The 18,293-nt window shown below is 32.6% G+C and overlaps 1 protein-coding gene across 5 annotated transcripts in view; it reads right to left on the minus strand.

Annotated features, from left to right (window-relative positions):
• Positions 1–447: 447 nt before the first annotated feature.
• Positions 448–18,293, minus strand: part of LOC143255763 (protein grainyhead-like) — a 122,680-nt gene continuing 104,834 nt past the window's right edge. For 3 of the 5 annotated variants that reach the window (XM_076511940.1, XM_076511944.1, XM_076511943.1), the window contains 11 exons: positions 17,946–18,057; positions 17,535–17,629; positions 16,734–16,790; positions 14,455–14,556; positions 9,466–9,532; positions 8,404–8,537; positions 6,090–6,169; positions 4,739–4,839; positions 3,207–3,292; positions 1,487–1,551; positions 448–878 (listed from right to left, as the gene is read on the minus strand). In XM_076511940.1, the coding sequence (XP_076368055.1) occupies positions 761–878; positions 1,487–1,551; positions 3,207–3,292; positions 4,739–4,839; positions 6,090–6,169; positions 8,404–8,537; positions 9,466–9,532; positions 14,455–14,556; positions 16,734–16,790; positions 17,535–17,629; positions 17,946–18,057 (1,017 nt within the window). In that variant the 3' untranslated portion in view covers positions 448–760. The remainder of the gene's footprint in view (positions 879–1,486; positions 1,552–3,206; positions 3,293–4,738; positions 4,840–6,089; positions 6,170–8,403; positions 8,538–9,465; positions 9,533–14,454; positions 14,557–16,733; positions 16,791–17,534; positions 17,630–17,945; positions 18,058–18,293) is intronic. The other 2 variants (XM_076511941.1, XM_076511945.1) reach the window with 1 other exon arrangement.

Here is an 18,293-nt window from a genome sequence, read left to right on the forward strand (position 1 = left end):
TTCTACTGTCACTTAGACTGTGCCAGACATAAAACAAAATCATGTGGAATGAACAATACAGACAATAATAAAAGCAGTTAGGTCAATAATATCACGAAAAAGGCATTCGAATCTAGGAAAATTCATTGCAGTATGCTGAAATAATATAATCATAATATATATATTCGATGCACAAGCCATATAAAATATGTACAAAATAATACATGACACGATCCAGTCGTAGCCAGAAGCTGAGTTGGAGAGACACAAACTTCTAGATGAAGCCTATAAATGGACCATTTGTTTAATTTAAAATAATTTAAAACTGCTTTCTTTTTCCAATATTATTTCCAAATTAGTTTTCTGAGTGCGTAAAACGAGGAAAATATTGTTTGTATGTTGTACTGAAATATTAAAGAACAACTTTATTCATTAATCGTGTTAAAATATGCAAGATCATAAACCCCATTTTCTTTTTTTTTTATCATTAATTTTATGCCAATTTCATCAGAGTTTAATTCTCCATCTTAGCTTCCATAGGCCTCTAAAAGAATACACACATTTTCACATAGCATACACACTCTTCATCCAAGAGTAGCTGCAGAGAAAGTGGAAATTTTCCAGCATACTGTGAAAAGGAAGCACCTGGGACGAGCTAACATTTTCAAATTTATCCACAATAAGATTTAAAGTATTTATCTATTATTGTCTCTGATATTGCAGTTCTGTAATCCAACAGTGAGGCTTCCCATTCCACAAACTGTGACAACACTTTCTGGCTTCAGAGTTCCACCATCGTTACGTCAAATAAATCGTTGCCCACTTGTTTGAACTCAATGAGAAAAGTATCTTCGTTGGAGTAGTGTTGGATGATTTCGTCGTCCATGTGCACAGTAATACTGTGAGAATGACATGTAGTAAATTAACTTGTGTACGAAATTATAAAGGAAGTTCTACGAGAAAGTATATATACAAAAAATAGTGAATGAAAAATATGAATCTATTCATCAACATATCCACACTAATTTTGTTTATTACTATTATTGATATGCGATGTTTTGGTCTTATCAATTTCTTATATTTAGTAGATCCACGAACAGTTGGTTTGTTATGAATTTCGCGCAAAGCTACTTGAAGGCTATCTGTGCATCCCTAATTTAGCAGTGTAAGACTAGAGAAAAGGCAACTAGTCATCACCACCCACTGCCAACTCTTGGGCTACTCTTTTACCAACGAATAGTAGAAATGATTGCACATTATAGCGCCCCCCCCCCCGGCTGAAAGGGCGGGCACGTTTGGTGTGACGGAGATTCAATCACGAATAGTAAACTAGAAGATTTGAGTATAAAAGTATCAACTGTTGGTTTATGATGAAAGTTCACTATTTACTTGTGTGTGTAGTTATTTCGATACTTGCTCTGTTATGAAAAGAAACACTAAATGCTTTCATTTTTTTAATTACAAGTTTTAAGAAGAGAAAAGTAAGAATTATGAAAAAATAGCTCACCCCTTTTTACAACGCTTGTAAATATTTCTGATGTTCTGTTTCGAAATCTGGTACTTGGATTCCACCTAAAACCAAAAATACCACCAGCTCTTAAAAACGCAGTTTTCATGAAAACAGTTTTGTTATTGTTGTACTATATGAGAGACTATCTAGTTACGTTGCTGGAATCTAAAAATTGTCGTGACACTGATTACAATAGAATTCTTTAATATATGAAAATGAAAGAATATTTCTATTTCAAGCAGAGTAAATATTTGCAAAACATAAGAAATATGATGGAAAATTGGTTAGTTTGTATGCATTATATTAAAGTGCACATACCTTAATTACTACAAGACGATTTAAACTAAGTAAGTTAAACTCTTAAAAAGAGATTTTATTAATTGATTAGACTAAATCATAGAACCAGCATTAAAATATAGATACTAAAAAAATCAAACCGGTGTGAAAATCTGAACATTATACAGCGAATGATATACGAATATTAAAACACGTATATATATAAGAAAAATGTTACGGGCAAATTCAGAAATACAAAAAATTGGTTGATTTGATTACGTAGTATGAAACAGTATGTTCGGTTGAGAAAATGAATCCTTTTTTGAGGAACCACAATGTGAAAGTTTGTATGTGTGAATGAGTCTTAGAAATGTGCAAGAAATATTCAAATGACTCATAACTTTGTTGTTGTTTTTTTACTAAAACCAAGGTGTATATTTTTTTCAATTTCAACTTGTAAACTTTATCAAAATGAGGTAAATATACAAGACCTCGAGTCTTTACGTTTGCAAATAATGTGATTTATTTACTGAACAAAAATATGTCGTTATATTTAGCATTAAATTTAACTGAAGTGAAATTCCAGGCTACCAACGACAAAGGTATGCAATAACATGACAAACATGATGCGGCTTCAAGATTTTGTTACGAAGAGTCAGGTTTTGATCCACTTCTCTTGAGTTAGGCATACAAATAGTTAATACACAAATCTGTACTGAGTTCACGTACCAGAACTCAGATTATACTAATAAAGAAGGACTAATGGTATGTTTACTTCATGGATACCTTTTATTTTTTGTTCCAGTCTCTTGAACATTTAAAACAACGCCTCTGGATGAAGAGATAACACAAAAATAACAGTAATGGGAAGGAATCAGCAGGCAGAAAAGAAATGTAGCAAGAAGGTGGATTTACTAGTAGCTTTAGTTCTCAGCAGTGAAACAGGTGTAGCAAGCATCTCTGTCATTTGAGCATTATAGTCCTAACCTCATTTGACATAACCAACAGAAAACAAATAAAAGGTGAAAAAAAACATTTATTTTTGAAGTCACAACAAACTAACTTATTCTTCTCTAAACTAACAAAAAAGTGGAGTTAATATGAAAACATGGAGTTGTTGGACATGTTACTGGTGAAATGTTAGTATAGTTCATGTTAATCTTCATTAAACGCTTTCCAATTACGTATTAGAATGAATTAGTTTCAATGAAACGAAGTATGCTAAAAGATTTTACTTCACCTGTTTGCATTTAGTCATCAAGGACTCAAAATCATTCCTTTGAAATAATAAATTTAGGAGATGATAGATTGAATTTGATTACATGGTGTTTCATAGTGTTAAAGGGTTATAACTTTATGACTGACCCTAATTGATAGGGATTGTACAGACCTAGAACTTTTAAGTGACCAACCGTCTACACGTCATATTTTGTCCACTTACCGCAGATGCCAAGCCAGCAAGAGAGGGGGGAACTAAATGAAAGGTGTGGAATATCTCTTCATCCTCCCGTCTGGCATAAATAAGAACTGGATATGGAAAAGTCAAATAAACACAATAAGCGACGGGGACACTTTGGGTATTTGAACAATACACAAATAAAAGAATAAAAAAAAAAAAGACACTGACAGCTAACTCAACAAGAAACGATAATTGTACTAGAAAATTAACTTGAAAATCGAAAATAAAGGGGAAAATAAGTAACTTACAGCACAACTGTAATTTAACAGCATGTTAAATTCGAATATCCTGTCCTTTAAACAACATTATTCATTGTGTATTAAAGGTAAGCCGTCTGTTTCTCTTACAAGTTGCTCTTTCGATTTGTTTCTGACATTGTTAACCGCATTGTACTTGTTGCATGCAGACTTGATTAATTCCACGACTCTTTGTAATAGAAAAAACTAACACTCCATTTAAAGTAAACGGCAGAAGGTATTGAACGTTGAAGAAAGTTAAAACTGAACGTGACTTGTGATGAATATAACAATAATAATCGTGACTGGAAATAAATGATGCTGTTGTTCACTGAACAATAAAGGAAGATAATTCAATTAAATAATATGTAATAATTGGAGATTCTAGGCATCAAATTATATTTGTAGAGATAACGCTCAGTAAAAATAAATCTCACAATCTGTAAATGTAGAAACAAATATTGTAAGTTGTGTTGTTTTTTTCTAACAACGCTTCACACGTTAGTGACCTATTTTGATAACAGGTTGAATTAAACCAGTATTATATATAATCAAAACAGCATCTTGAAAACATGATGGGATACATGTTGTGTACAAAATGTATGCAAAACGGTATGATGCATTTGTAAGAAGCACACCTCGAAAGAGAGCAAAAAATCGATTATTATTTTTTTAAAGTTTCTAAGTAAATATCGTTACAAACGACAAAGGACCTGTAAAGAAACTGTAATAGAACAATTCTCCCTTAAGGAGAAGCACATGGGCAAACTAAGACAAAGATGAGGTGTTTTACTAAATAAAACAATGACCACATAAAATTTAACTGGTTTTGTTAGTTTCACTTTAAAGAACATTGTAATGCTGAAGTAATTCATGATGACGAAAAACCCACTTTAAGTAACTATGTGTTCTAAAGACAGCTGGTATGGGTGTTAAAATCGCGTACCCGTTCCTAATACACGTGCTCACCAACGGTCAATTGCAAACTTTCTTTGTTAAATTGAAGATGACCTAAGAAGGTCGAAATGTTGTTCTATACTTTATTTTAATTAAAGCCTTAATACCCATACCCGCCATCTTGAAAATACATCTTGTGATGCTGATACCTTTGATTACAAAAGCATGTTTGTAAAAATGAGTTTTTAAGTGTATTTTGTAAAATCTTTTTATGTATATGTTTGTTTTTTTTTTCCTATTGCTATCGTTTACCGTACGGTATTAAACTAAATAAACAAGACTTACGAATGAAAGGCTGTATGACATAATAACTTTAGTTACCTCTGTCTGTTGGGAAAAGCTTCATTCTTTTAGGTATCACCAGGTGGCGAGAGACCAAATCACTGTTGGCACTGCTATCATCACTTTTGTCACGAGATTCACTGTAAGAATCAGACTCGATTTCTTAAAATTCTGATGACTGTGTTTAATTCGAGATATGCCAAAGATATTAGTATGAATGTTATTTAATGTCACACATATCCCAATTAACTTAGGACATCTAAAACGTATTTATAACTTCATGAAATGATTGTTACATCAATAAGTGCGGATTCTCTTTTTTTATGTCATTTAACTGTTTCTGTGGAATCCATGTTAGTCTGCTCATAATTATATTTTGTGTTTGAAATATAGTAAATATTGCAGGATTTGAGATCCACTTACATAGTTGGACTTTAAACACAAGATTAATGCTGTTTTTTTAGATTGTAAAACAAATTTTGTTTATTATCTTAAAGCTAATTAATAAAAATATTAACGCAATCCTGTTCAAATTAACACGCCTATAACTTCGGTAATCTCAGTTTTTATCTATATTTCTTCAAATCAATTCTTTTCGCGAACATAATGCTTTAATGCATATATAATATGGGAAGTAACTGTGATAGCACAACATCAGTTCCCTTCTCTACGATATTCATACTAACATAGTCATTTCTCTTGACTACATTATTTGCAACGAGACGTATCAACTCTTTTCTCTATACGTTTAGTAGTGACGCCGTATTAGTTCCCTTCATATTAGTTTTCTTCCCTACTTTGTTTATAGTCAACATATTAGTTTTCTTCCCTACTTTGTTTATAGTCACCATATTAGTTTTCTTCCCTACTTTGTTTATAGTCAACATATTAGTTTTCTTCCCTACTTTGTTTATAGTCAACATATTAGGTTTCTTCCCTACTTTGTTTATAGTCAACATATTAGGTTTCTTCCCTACTTTGTTTATAGTCAACATATTAGTTTTCTTCCCTACTTTGTTTCTTTTACTTGATAACTAAAAGCTTTCCACATGAGTATGAAAATACGCTTTGAATATCCAATCCTTTTAAGCCTCACATGTGTCGAATGAATTTCACCACTCCTTTTCTGCATATTAATGGAGCAATGATGGAACAGACTGTTCTTTGTGTTAAACATACATCAAAACAACATATGAAGAAATGACTGTCTGCCAGATGGCTGTAAAATTTACTATTTTAACATCTTAAAATAAACAGCACAGTACTGAAAACAAACTAATAAGTTTTCCGTAGTATATAGAAATAATTATTTGTATTTGTAAATAAATCTGAGAAGCAGCAACCACGATATTATGTCAGGTTACGCTGTATAGTGTACGTATCAGCTTACCTTTCATTCAGTTGGTCCTCAATAGTTGCCTGGTGGCTGGATGGTGAAGTAGTATACAGAGATAATTCTAGCCCCGAGATCTGAGAAACAGTCACTTAAAGATCAGAAGGCTATGCTTACCAAGAAATATACATGTTTAAAATATATTTCCACTTCTAACGTTACAACATCACATTCAAATCAAAATTATCGGCATAATTAATAAACATAAATCGGCAAAAATTCCAGTTATAGATTGTTTTTTTCATTTTAGCGAAGAAATGTTAGTAAAAATAAGATCCAAGGGTTAAAAAAGAGATAAATACGATGAATGTTTTATAATCAAGTGTTATAGTGGCAATCATTTAACTGTTTCTTTTGTGGCCATCGGTGATAGTGATATTTTCAACCTGATCGACACTCTCACGCGCACGTAGGATTCAGGCATAGCTGTCATTAATTTTGAGCTGCTGGCAAAAGGTTTGATTCATTTGAAATTTCGCGTAAAGCTACACGAGGGCTATCTGCACTAGCCATCCGTAATTTAGCAGTGTAAGACTTAAGAGAAGGCAGCTAGTCATCACCACTCACAACCAACTCTTGTGCTACTCTTTTAACAACGAATAGTGAGATTGACCCGTCATATTATAATGTCCCCACGGTTGAAAGGGGTGCATGTTTGGTGCGACCGGGATTCGAAGCCGTGACCCTCGGATTACGAGTCTGCGCCCTAACCACCCGATCATGCCAACCTGCTGACAAAAAGAGTAGTAGCAATTATTAGCACTCGCCGCCACAGGGGATTTATAAATAATATTGTTGACTGTCATTTTTATATAAGTGCTCAAAATTGAAAGTATGGAACGTATTCAAAGTAATTGTGCCTCGGGTCTTGGAAATTCGTAATCGCATCCCAAAATACAAACAACTAGCCACGCCTGGCTTTTTTTTTTCTTTTACTGTTGGTAAATGATTTATTTTTTTAACGCTTAACCTAAATAACGTCCCAGTTATTTTAACTTCCACATTAAAAATATTTTTCAATGCAAAACTTACTAACAAAAAAAATCACCGTTTACAGCTAATGTGAAGGGATATAAATTATAAAACATACATGGTGAAGGTGTGTGTATGTTTTCATGTAGTAAAGCCACATTAGGTTATCTGCTAAGCCTACCGAGGGGAATCGAACCCTAATTTTAGCGTTGCAAATCCGTAGACTTACGACTACACTAGCGGTGGGCACATGGTAAAGGGATATAAGTTATGAAACAAATATGGTGAAGGGATATAAGTTATGAAACAAATATGGTGAAGGGATTTAAGTTATGAAACATATATCTCTTCACCAAATTGAATTATTAATTTTATCGCCGTCTGATCGTAAATTTGGCACTTACCCATCAGATGGGGGGTAGCGAAGTCAAAATAAACTATCCTAATATACTATCTATGGTCTTAATAGATTGCATAGTGAAAGAAACATTTGTTTGTTTTGTTTTTTGAATTTCGCACAAAGGTACTCGAGGGCTATCTGTACTAGCCGTCCCTACTTTAGCAGTGTAAGACAAGAGAGAAGGCAGCTAGTCATCATCACCCACCGCCAACTCTTGGGCTACTCTTTTACCAACGAATAGTGGGATTGACCGTCACATTACAACGCCCCCACGACTGAAAGGGCAAGCATGTTTGGTGTGACAGTGATTCGAACCAGCAACCCTCAGATTACGAGTCGCACGCCTTAACCCACCTGGCCATGCCGGGCCCATGTGAAAGAAACATAATATCTGCATTGGAATAGATAGATATGGGGCTAGAAAGATTTAACCTTAAGTTTTGAAACTCTTCAGAATACAAATTTAAACAAAAGTTAATGCTTATTATAACTCTAACTTCAAGAAAACCCTGCACATATAATTTGTAAGAATTAGAGGTTTATTGGACTTACGAAATATTTAAAGCATATATATATAGTTTTTAGTGCACATATCTGAAATTATTCAGAATTTAGCCCCCCCCTACTATAACTTCATACTACGCTCATGTTCTGTATACTTTTAAATGTCTGAAAAATACTTTCCTAGTCTGAATCTTAAGTATCAAAGAACATTATACTAGTTGGTAGGTAAATAAAGGTTATAAGCAAAAGGAAGAATTTTTGTTGATGGTGAAACAATATAACTCTTCATTATACTTACAGATCGTTACTTGTTTACCTATTAATAGTCTGAATTACTTGTAACAGATACGACTCAAAACTTCCAATGCGTAACAAATTCAATGTGACAAACTTATGAACAGCATTTTGTCACTTTAACAAATGTTTCATTTATACCTTATTTTGGGCGAGTTTATCCACGTCTATAGTTGGGTTGAAGAAGGCTGGAGGTTTGGACAGGTCACTCATGGAGTAAAATTCTGATCTGTCGCTTGGCGAGTGGTACATTTCTTCCATCTTCTTCCTGGTACCTAATACACATAATATTCACAAGTCAGTCAACTAGGTTACTACTTTCTGCAGTCCAAAGTGCCCGATTTAAATAACTCAATCACAATAAGTGCTTTTAGTTATCAGTTCAAAAACAAAACGTTGTGCATTCTACATTTCTTTAACAGTGGCTGTATATAAACATTACTGTCAAAACATACTTTAACCAACAGTTTCATCTACGAATCAATACATATGTTGTTTATTCACATATTACAGCTACTGCAATTATTGTTTGGTTGTTTCCGGATATTCACGCAAAGCTACTAGCGGTGTATTAGTGCTAAATGTTTTTAATTTCGAAGCTATTTTCTGCAAGAAAGGCAGCTAATTAACAGCACCCACCGCTAGCCATATATTGGGCTACTATCTTCTCACCATTACTGAGCGTTACTTCATTTATAACACACCGACAGCCCCAAAATGTGGAGCGTGATTGGCACTTACTGAATAGTATAATGAACAATAGAATAACTATTGCTAGCATTACAATATTATATGAGAAGCACTAAAGGGATCAATATTTCAACCATTAATTGTCTACTTTCTTACCTTAGCAGTAAAAAAATCAAATTTTCAATCGTAACTTGTTCACTTTCTTACCTTAACAGTAAAAAAAATCAAATTTTGAACCATGAATTGTCTACTTTCTTACCTTAACAGTAAAAAAAATCAACTTTTAACCATCATTTGTTTACTTTCCTATCTTACATACTTTTCTAGTATCACGTTAACGGTAACTTGCATTATTATATAAATATTTTCTAAGCCGAAATACCCCAACTTTTGAAGAATTTTCTTTTTTGTTGTTGTTGTTGATGTTGATGCAAAGCAACAACGATTTTTGATTTACTTATATAGATGTCATTATTATCACTTTTACAAAGAAACAGACGCAATGACACTCACTTCCTGTAGCAGTCAATCTTCGCTTCGCTGCTCTCCTTTCTTCATCTCGAGTTTTACGCTCCGCCCCCTGAAATATAAGAAAAGGTGACATTATATACCAACCTGCTTTAGAAATAAGGTGATGTGATACACAGAAATAACTTACAGAATCGTGTGTAGCCTTTAATTAACGGTTATAAATCTTACCAAACTCGTAGGAGGGGGATATTAATCAACTAACAAGGACACAGAAATGGGCCAGTTTGAATCGTCCAAGCATTAAGCATGAAAGGGCTATACTTGAATATAGTGTGCAGAAAAAAAGAACAAAAGACAAAATTTAATTTCATTGCACAAACTTCATAGTTAAAGAATGAGGTCACGCCACAATTTGCTTTCCATCACTTTAATTGTCCACTATCGAAAATCCCACGTACTCTCGTCGGTTGCAAGAACGAAATTCATTCAATATTGTTTATCTTTATCATTGAAAATATGCCCATAAACTCTAAACACCTCTTATATAATATCATTTTCTAACATATAAGTATAATCATCCATTGTGATATGGCTGCAAGTTTGCTTACCTAATCCGCTTAAGTAAAGAATTTACTAAGGAATTTTTATTAAGTTTTTCCTGTACTTCTGAAGTTGTCATATGAAGATTAAAATAATCCCAGTAGAATTATTGTGTAAAATTTACTATTCCGCAAACACGTCATGCCTCTAAAAATGAATATAGTGACATCTACTGATAAAGCTATTAACTTTGGCGTTGGTGAATAAATCAGCAACCTCTTCAGTTATGTTAATATTTTTAGGTCGACCCCTAATCACCTACCTTTGTGTGTAGGTATTCAAATGATTTAGGTAAAGTGAATCCCTGCAAGCATATCAAACCAGTATCCGTGAAGCAGGATGTAAAAAAAGATGGGGAGGTATTTAATAGCGGTGAAAAGTAATAATACTGAAATGACCACGTCAGATCCTTTACAATCATAAGATCCAATGTCACTTTGTCATTAAAGAATTGTTAATGACCTAATAAAACGTATATGGCAAACGCTTCTCTTGACAAAACAATCCACCAAAATACTATAATCCCTATCGCAAAGTTTTACTTCTATTGTATAAAAGTAAACGAGTATGAACACTGAAATGATACAATTATTACACAAGATTCGTTCTGTAAATTATGGTAATGGATGGCAGGGTGTCTCATCTGCTAGTTTACAAGAACGAAGAAAGACAAACTAGTGTTTCCGCTTTCGGAACTCTTTCCACTACTTACAGACATCTCATTAATTTCGAGCTAAAAACAACACTCACAGACTTGAAGTATTCGAGAAACTACAAGCGCAAACTAAAGTTTCAAGTTTTAACGTACAGAGCTTTACAATAGATTTGAAACGAAATGTTGTAATAGACGTTCAATTCTTAAGATGCGTATTATTCAGATTGGCTAATTGTATATACATATTTGGCTATTTTCAAACTCTTTGGAAGGACGAGATAGCATAAGTTGAATTTAATGGTGTCCCATAAATACTAATGTTCTCTGAAGGACCAATTTTACATTCCGGAAGAAAATAAAAGTCAGTTTCATCTAAATGCTCAACTATTAGTGTAATACAAACTGTTCTAATTATATGTTTATGCAACCGACACAGCAATTAACGAGACAGAGGGGCGGAAACACGATATTTTCTGACGTATAACCTCATGTTTCTCATAGCCATGGCTTTATTCATAAAGCCTCGAAGCAACGTTTACTTCTTCCAACTTCTCCATTACTTTGTAACACAAACACATTCACTGTGATTTTTTTTTTTTCAGACACGAACGGAAAATTGGGTAAATCTTAGCCGCTTATTCGCACGCATCTGAATCAGGGTTGAACACTACAATATACAAAACAAACAAAAATGTGTTTACTTATTTCCAAATAAACAACCAATTTTTCCCCCAAAGAGCAACTCTTAGTTAGACTTTATGCGTGAATGATACAAAGCTGAATTAATCACTACTACTATGCTTAAACTAAAATGAATAAAGACTGATGCATGCTGGTTAGAGATGTAGTCAACTTCTTATAAAACGAAATTCGTTAATCGTTAAAATGTAATTAACTATGAAATTACCAGCTCGTTTTTCTACCGTTCACTACTGGCAGGGTCCACTGGTCGCAAAAAATTGTTTAATTTTATGCGAGCAACAATATTGGTGGTATGTTTAAGTTGTGTATGATTTATGTGATCTCTGTGGTAGAGTTCTAGATTTCGGAGCTGCCGAGTTGAGCTCGAATCTCTGCAATACCACAAAATATGTTTTTGCATTTCAAGCTGTGGGTGCGTTATAAAAGTGACAATCAATCCTTTAGCAAGGATGATGGATAGTATGTTACGGCTGACTGGCATTTTTCCCTCTGGTCAGTAGTTAAAAACAAGAGACTGTGGTATATAGTCTTAGTTACAGGACGTTTAACAATGCAAAGTTATTAAGACTATATACCGCAGTCTCTTGTTTTTAACTACTGACGTTAAAACTTGACGTTTAAGCTCTGTACGTTAAAACTTGAAACTTTAGTTTGCTCTGAGTTTCTCGAATACTTCAAGTCTGTGAGTGTTGTTTTTAGCTCGAAATTAATGAGATGTCTGTAAGTAGTGGAAAGAGTTCCGAAAGCGGAAACACTAGTTTGTTTTTCTTCTTTTATGCATTAAACTGCCTAAAGAGTTTGCAAAAACGTGTTTCAAATGGTGATAGGATCCAACGTAGTTCACTGCATTTTGGGAAACTGTAAGTAATAACTAGTGGTACATCGAAATAGTTATTTCCTTAATACACTCTCACAATTATGTAAGAAACTCGTGCAGACCAATAGCCAGTGATATGAAAGTGTTCAAAGTCGTACAGCTTTTCTATGTTTCACACACGTTTAATGAAAATCCAGTATATAAATTTCAGAGAAAAAAAATAATGCATTGGATATACTTAGTAACAAAACATTGAATATATTTCACACTTTTCAGTTTGGCATCATTAAAACATTAATTAAAATTTACCTAAAAAAACTATGTTCGTGATTTCTTAAGAATAAAATACTGTTCCGGTAATGGACACAGTGCAATAGTTTCACTGTTAGTGTTATTAGTCAGTTAACACTATTTTAATGACCTATAACTTTTACAATTATTCGTATTTCTTGTCTGCCAAAACCTGGTCTGTGTTTTGCAAATGTTTTCATCTTTAGTATAACCCCAGTAATAACAGTAAACTGTTATTCCTAAGTTACAAAAGAATTTTATTGTATTCTCAAAAGTTGAATTTTTAGAGAAAATCAAATAGGAAGAAAAGTAAAGTTTTATGAAAGTAAATCTAATGTCTAGAAATTCCTTAATGTCAAGTTGCAACTACCTTTTAACCTTATTCATGCAACAATTATATAAAAATTATACGATATAATCAAAAGTAACATTTATCTAATCTGATGCTATCATAAATCGTGTAAAATTCAAAACAATATTCCATTGAAGCTAACTGACATCCAGAATTGTAACACAACTGATTTACTCTTAATAAGTTTGATGTTTTTACTTCTCAATAGTATGGTTCATTATATTCTATATAAATAGAATAGTAAAGTCTGATGTCTGTCCACGTGACTATTTTGCAGGGTGTAGATGGATATTCAACAAAATTAGTACAGAGGTTATGTCCATACGGGGATGCATTTGTAAAGCAACACCAATCAAAAGCAACACCAACCATTTCCTATAGTTAATGTTCATGCAAACGAAGCTTATGATGATTACACGTGTTCAGTTTCAATACAAATGGTTAGCTATTCAGCTAAAGTTCGTTAAATAATATTTAGTATTTTCACGTCTTTACATCTAATGATGTTTATTATGTGGATAATAGTGAAGTACAAGGACAGCATGCTGAATACAATGAGAGCTTTAAAGTTGTCTTATACGGAGACAGTTGCAGCATGTGTAAACACAGGAACATTATGAGCTGACAAAACTGTAACAACCTAAACAAATGCTTAAATGCAAACTTTTCAGAAAAATTACTTCTAAAGACATTATAAAGCAAAGTAAAATATCAAAGTATTCTCATATCTCGCTAGGAAGTAAAGATGTTAAAAGTTTGAAAGAGAAAGAGGAATAAAATAATTACGATAATAAAATACTCAAAATAAAACATATTTTATTAGGAACTTCTATAGTTTTGAAGCAAGGAAGAAACATTGACTTGAATTGTTGAAATAATTTTAAAACTATGATTCTTAATAATGTAATTATCTATTTTTCAGTCAGTTAAATATGGCATGACCTAAAATTAAAGCACTTGAAGTAATTAAGAAATTTCATCTTTTTAACAGTGTAAACGCATTATTTGTGTTACAAAGTCTTCGGTGTTCCTATTCTTCTATTAAACACAATTTCTGTGATTTGTCAACTTTTAGCGAAACGAAAACAACATTCAACACTGTAATTAATTTTATTAAGTGTTCATAAAAGTAAATAATCATATAAGTAATAAATAATATATCAACTATGCGAAACTGGAGCTTATTTATGTAAACCTAACAACTGCTGGAACCTCTATAAACAATGCAAATGAATAATCTGTTATTTCTGGATACTATATACCGATTTGTTTTTCGAAACCTGTGAATTTAGTGTACCCATACAAAAAATACGAATTATATTTAAATTTCTGGATACAACGTATTCAGATGTTCTGACAATTTCTGTCTACAATTTACTCAAATATTTTTGAAATATATGTTTTAATATATCCAAATTTTGATATATATTTTGGGAAATTTTGATAATAATATACATTATTTAACTTTCAAGCACTACAAACACCATTAAAAATTAATGCAGAAACATTTGAGTGAACGATAAAATTACCACCTAGGATAATGTGCTCATTTATTTACAATATTTTCTGATCAGCTATAACAATAAGTTAAAGCAAAGTTCAATGAAGACTTACCTTATCACAGAAAACTTTTATCTGACAATACCCCCGATGAATAGGGTTAATTCCCTCCCTACAGTCGTCGAATGTGTCAATCTGTATATGCAACGGGAGCCCCTAAACCAAAAGAAAGAATGAGTTTCATTTAACAAAAGAACACAGCATCAATTCTGGAACAAAAGAACATAGCTTCAATTCTGAAACAAAAGAACATAGCATCAATTCTGGAACAAAAGAACATAGCATCAATTCTGGAACAAAAAGACATAGCATCAATTCTGGAACAAAAGGACATAGCATCAATCCTAGAACAAAAGGCAAGCGAATATGTAGGATACATCAATCACAATATTTAATTTACATGGTTTGATGAATACACTACTTTTGATTGTTTGTTATTAATGCAAAACTACTCAACAAGCTATTTATGTTCTGTCCATTGCCTTTATCAAAACCCAATTTTTAGCTTTATTAGCCCTCAGAATTGCCATTGGGTCATCATGGGCAAATACTTTAGACATGGCAAACATTTTGATACAGCTTAAGTTTTATCATTTGTAACTTTTAACATGTAGATAATAATTTACCATTTAATATTTTCAGTTGGTTTTCCAATTGGATTGTTGCCCAAACACTATTAGTACATAAATAAATCGGGAATAAGAAATAATTGTTTATCTCATCCTAATGCATGCAACGAATGTGTTAAAAATCAACTCAGTACCAATAAGTTTAGACAAAGGTTAGAGACGACTTGAATGTGTAGTAAAATAAACTTGATTACACGTGTTCAAAGTTGATGTCATCAACAGGACATACGTTTGTCAAAACATTGTACACTTATAATAAAGTTTCTTTTACTACCTAGTCAGGTCGTCTCCAGACTTCATTTTGTAAAAAGTTGGTTTTGATCACCAAAATAAATTATATTTTAAACAACGACGTGGCCACTTAGATTTTAAATTCTTCACTCGATTATAGAAGGTTTCAGATAAATTTCGAGCCTGAACTATTGTACAAGAACCTATATATCTTTTCCCTTCTCAGTCTGCGATCCATCATAACTTAAAACTAAATATATAATGAGCAAGGTTAGGTGAACGTGTTTGAAACTTTTATGGTGGAGGGGTTTGGTTTGCTTTGAATTTCGCGCAAACCTACTCGAGGTCAATCTGCGCTAGCCGTCCCTAATTTAGCAGTGTAAGACTAGAGGGAAGGCAGCTAGGCATCACCACCCACTGCCAAATCTTGGGCTACTCTTTTACCAACGAATAGTGAGATTGACCGTCAGATTATAACGCCCCCACGGCTGAAAGGGCGAGCATGTTTTGTGTGACGGGGATCCGAAGACTAGAGTGGAGAAATGAATAGTTAACAAGGCTTAGAAAACTAGTGTAATCTCAAGACGGCTGCTGGGGGTATTAAAACCTTAATCAAAATAAAACGGTCAGTTGCAAACTCTATTTGTTATCCTGAAGGTGATCTTAGAAAGTCGAAACGATGTTATGTACTTTATTTTAATTAAAATTTTAATACCCATACCAACCGTCGTGAGAATACATTTTCTCTGAACTTTGGACATGATGAGAATTAGTTTGTAGCTTTGAAACCGTACAATATGGTTTAATGTATCTCAGAACGGCTGGTATGGGTATTACCACTTTTATTGATAAACAAAGAACAACGTTTCGGCTTTTCTAGATCATCTTCAGGAAGGTCGAAACGTTGTTCTCTGTTTATCAATAAAAGTGTTAATGTCCCTACAAGCCATTTTGAGATGCATTTATATTTCAAGTGGATTTCTTGTCGTCAAGAAGATGGGTTTCCAATGAGCATGTACACTTTATCACATATTTAATGTTGGGTTTTAAGCACTATTACCTGTGGTGTGCCTATCACAAAGGTTGGACCTCAAACTGTAGCGTCATAAGGCTTCAGGTTCATCGTGGGTTTAATGTTTAATAATAAACAAACATTACTGTGTATGTAAACGTGTAGGAGAGGAACTTTTTCTTTAACAAAAAACTAAAATTAAACGTAGCATACACAAGAGAGATAAAATTATAGTGTAAACGAAACAATCTCAATTGTAATAAGTAAATAAAAAAACTAATTCACTGATAAAAACATTCCATTTTGAGTGTTTTCTGGTTTATTAGCCAATGTCTGATTAATTGATGATGTAAGTCAATAATTAATAACATTATTTAATATTCAAAACAATAAGACGAAACTGAGTCAAGTTGTAACAATTTTTTTCTAAAACTGCCGAGTAAGTATGATAAGCCACTTACTTTCACTCCCTTCTGGCTACTAAAATCTGTACTGAGACACTGCGCTGCTACGTTCACCTACAAGTTAAGAATAACGAATACGTTCACATCAACTGTCACAGTTATTTCTTACAAACATTATTTTGACGTGAAACTTCAGATATGCTACATTTGTGCATTTTTAAAGGCATATTACTTTAAGAAATATATCACAGTGATAAAACATTCAGCAAATATTTAAAATAATAAGCACAAAAATATTATAAGAGAGCAAATTTTATCTCTCTATTGTACTTATAAATCTAATATCAGTGATTAAAAGCTGTCTAAGAAATTGAGCTCTTCTTAAATGTCTAGTTATTATATCAATAACATCAAAGGCTTGGAGACAACTTGAACAGATAATGCAGAGAACTCTATTATAAGTGTACAACGTTCAAACAAGATTATGTTATAATAAGGAATCTGATGATGACATAACATTGTCGAAACGTTGTACGTTTGTAATAATTTTTTCTGCATTATTTGTTCAGGTCGTCTCCACACTTTTATTTTCTGAAAAGGGAGTTTCCCGTCATCATATTTAAATCCGTAAAACTGTTTGTTTCCTCTCTTATTAAATTCATCATAGCTCTAACTATTTTCCAAAGAACTGAATAACAATGACACATTTTAAATTAGACAAAAACGTTTATATATTTTAAATAAATCAAATAAGCTATAATCACAATAAAAATAAGTTCTTTTATTTCATAAGTGGTCGTAACAAGAATTTAAGGCATTCGTTTTTCAGAGAATACAAAATATTAATTAATTAATTACCTTTGCAGAACTTTCAAGAGGATTCCAATAAAAAGCTATGGCATTGTGGGTAATCTCCTCAATTTGTCCTATAATTCCGGAACTGTTTTTTGTGTCTATAAAGATTATTAATTTGCAAAAAAGGTTAGCACAATTCTTTATAAGCAGTGTAGTTTATAATTAATGAAGTGTTATATCTATTAATTCGTGGATTACAAAACATACGTATTTGTTATTTTATCTTTAGATTTTTTATCACGTTTATCTACAGAGAAACTTTTCTTAACTTTTAATAACATGTTATGTCGAATCCACTTGAGTAGATCACTATAGAGTGGGAAAAAATGGTAATAAATGTGGTAACTTGGTGTATCACTTCTATGACTCTATATTTAAAATATACAGAGAAAGAAATAAACAATAACGACAAACCTGCATCTAGTATCCGCTGTTTAATACTATGTTGCCGTCCATGCCAAAACTGCCACGCTTTGATCTCGTCTTCTGGTGTTTTCTCTTCACGGAATACTAGCATAATCACAGACTATAGGACACAAAAAGAATGCACATGTGTACATATATTTCAGTATATTGTGCTTTACCTTAGCTCATGCGCTAATTACTTTAATTTTACCACTGGTTTAATTTTTAATAAAATATACCCTTCAATGTGGTTGAATTGAATTGTTTTCAAAGTAAAATAAACAGAACATCTGTTGAATACTGCAGGATATTAAAAAATATACTAATAGCGCAATACTATTTATTAAGTATTTTTTT

Source organism: Tachypleus tridentatus, chromosome 7, assembly GCF_004210375.1.
Source record: "Tachypleus tridentatus isolate NWPU-2018 chromosome 7, ASM421037v1, whole genome shotgun sequence".
NCBI classification, from domain to species: Eukaryota; Metazoa; Arthropoda; class Merostomata; order Xiphosura; family Limulidae; genus Tachypleus; species Tachypleus tridentatus.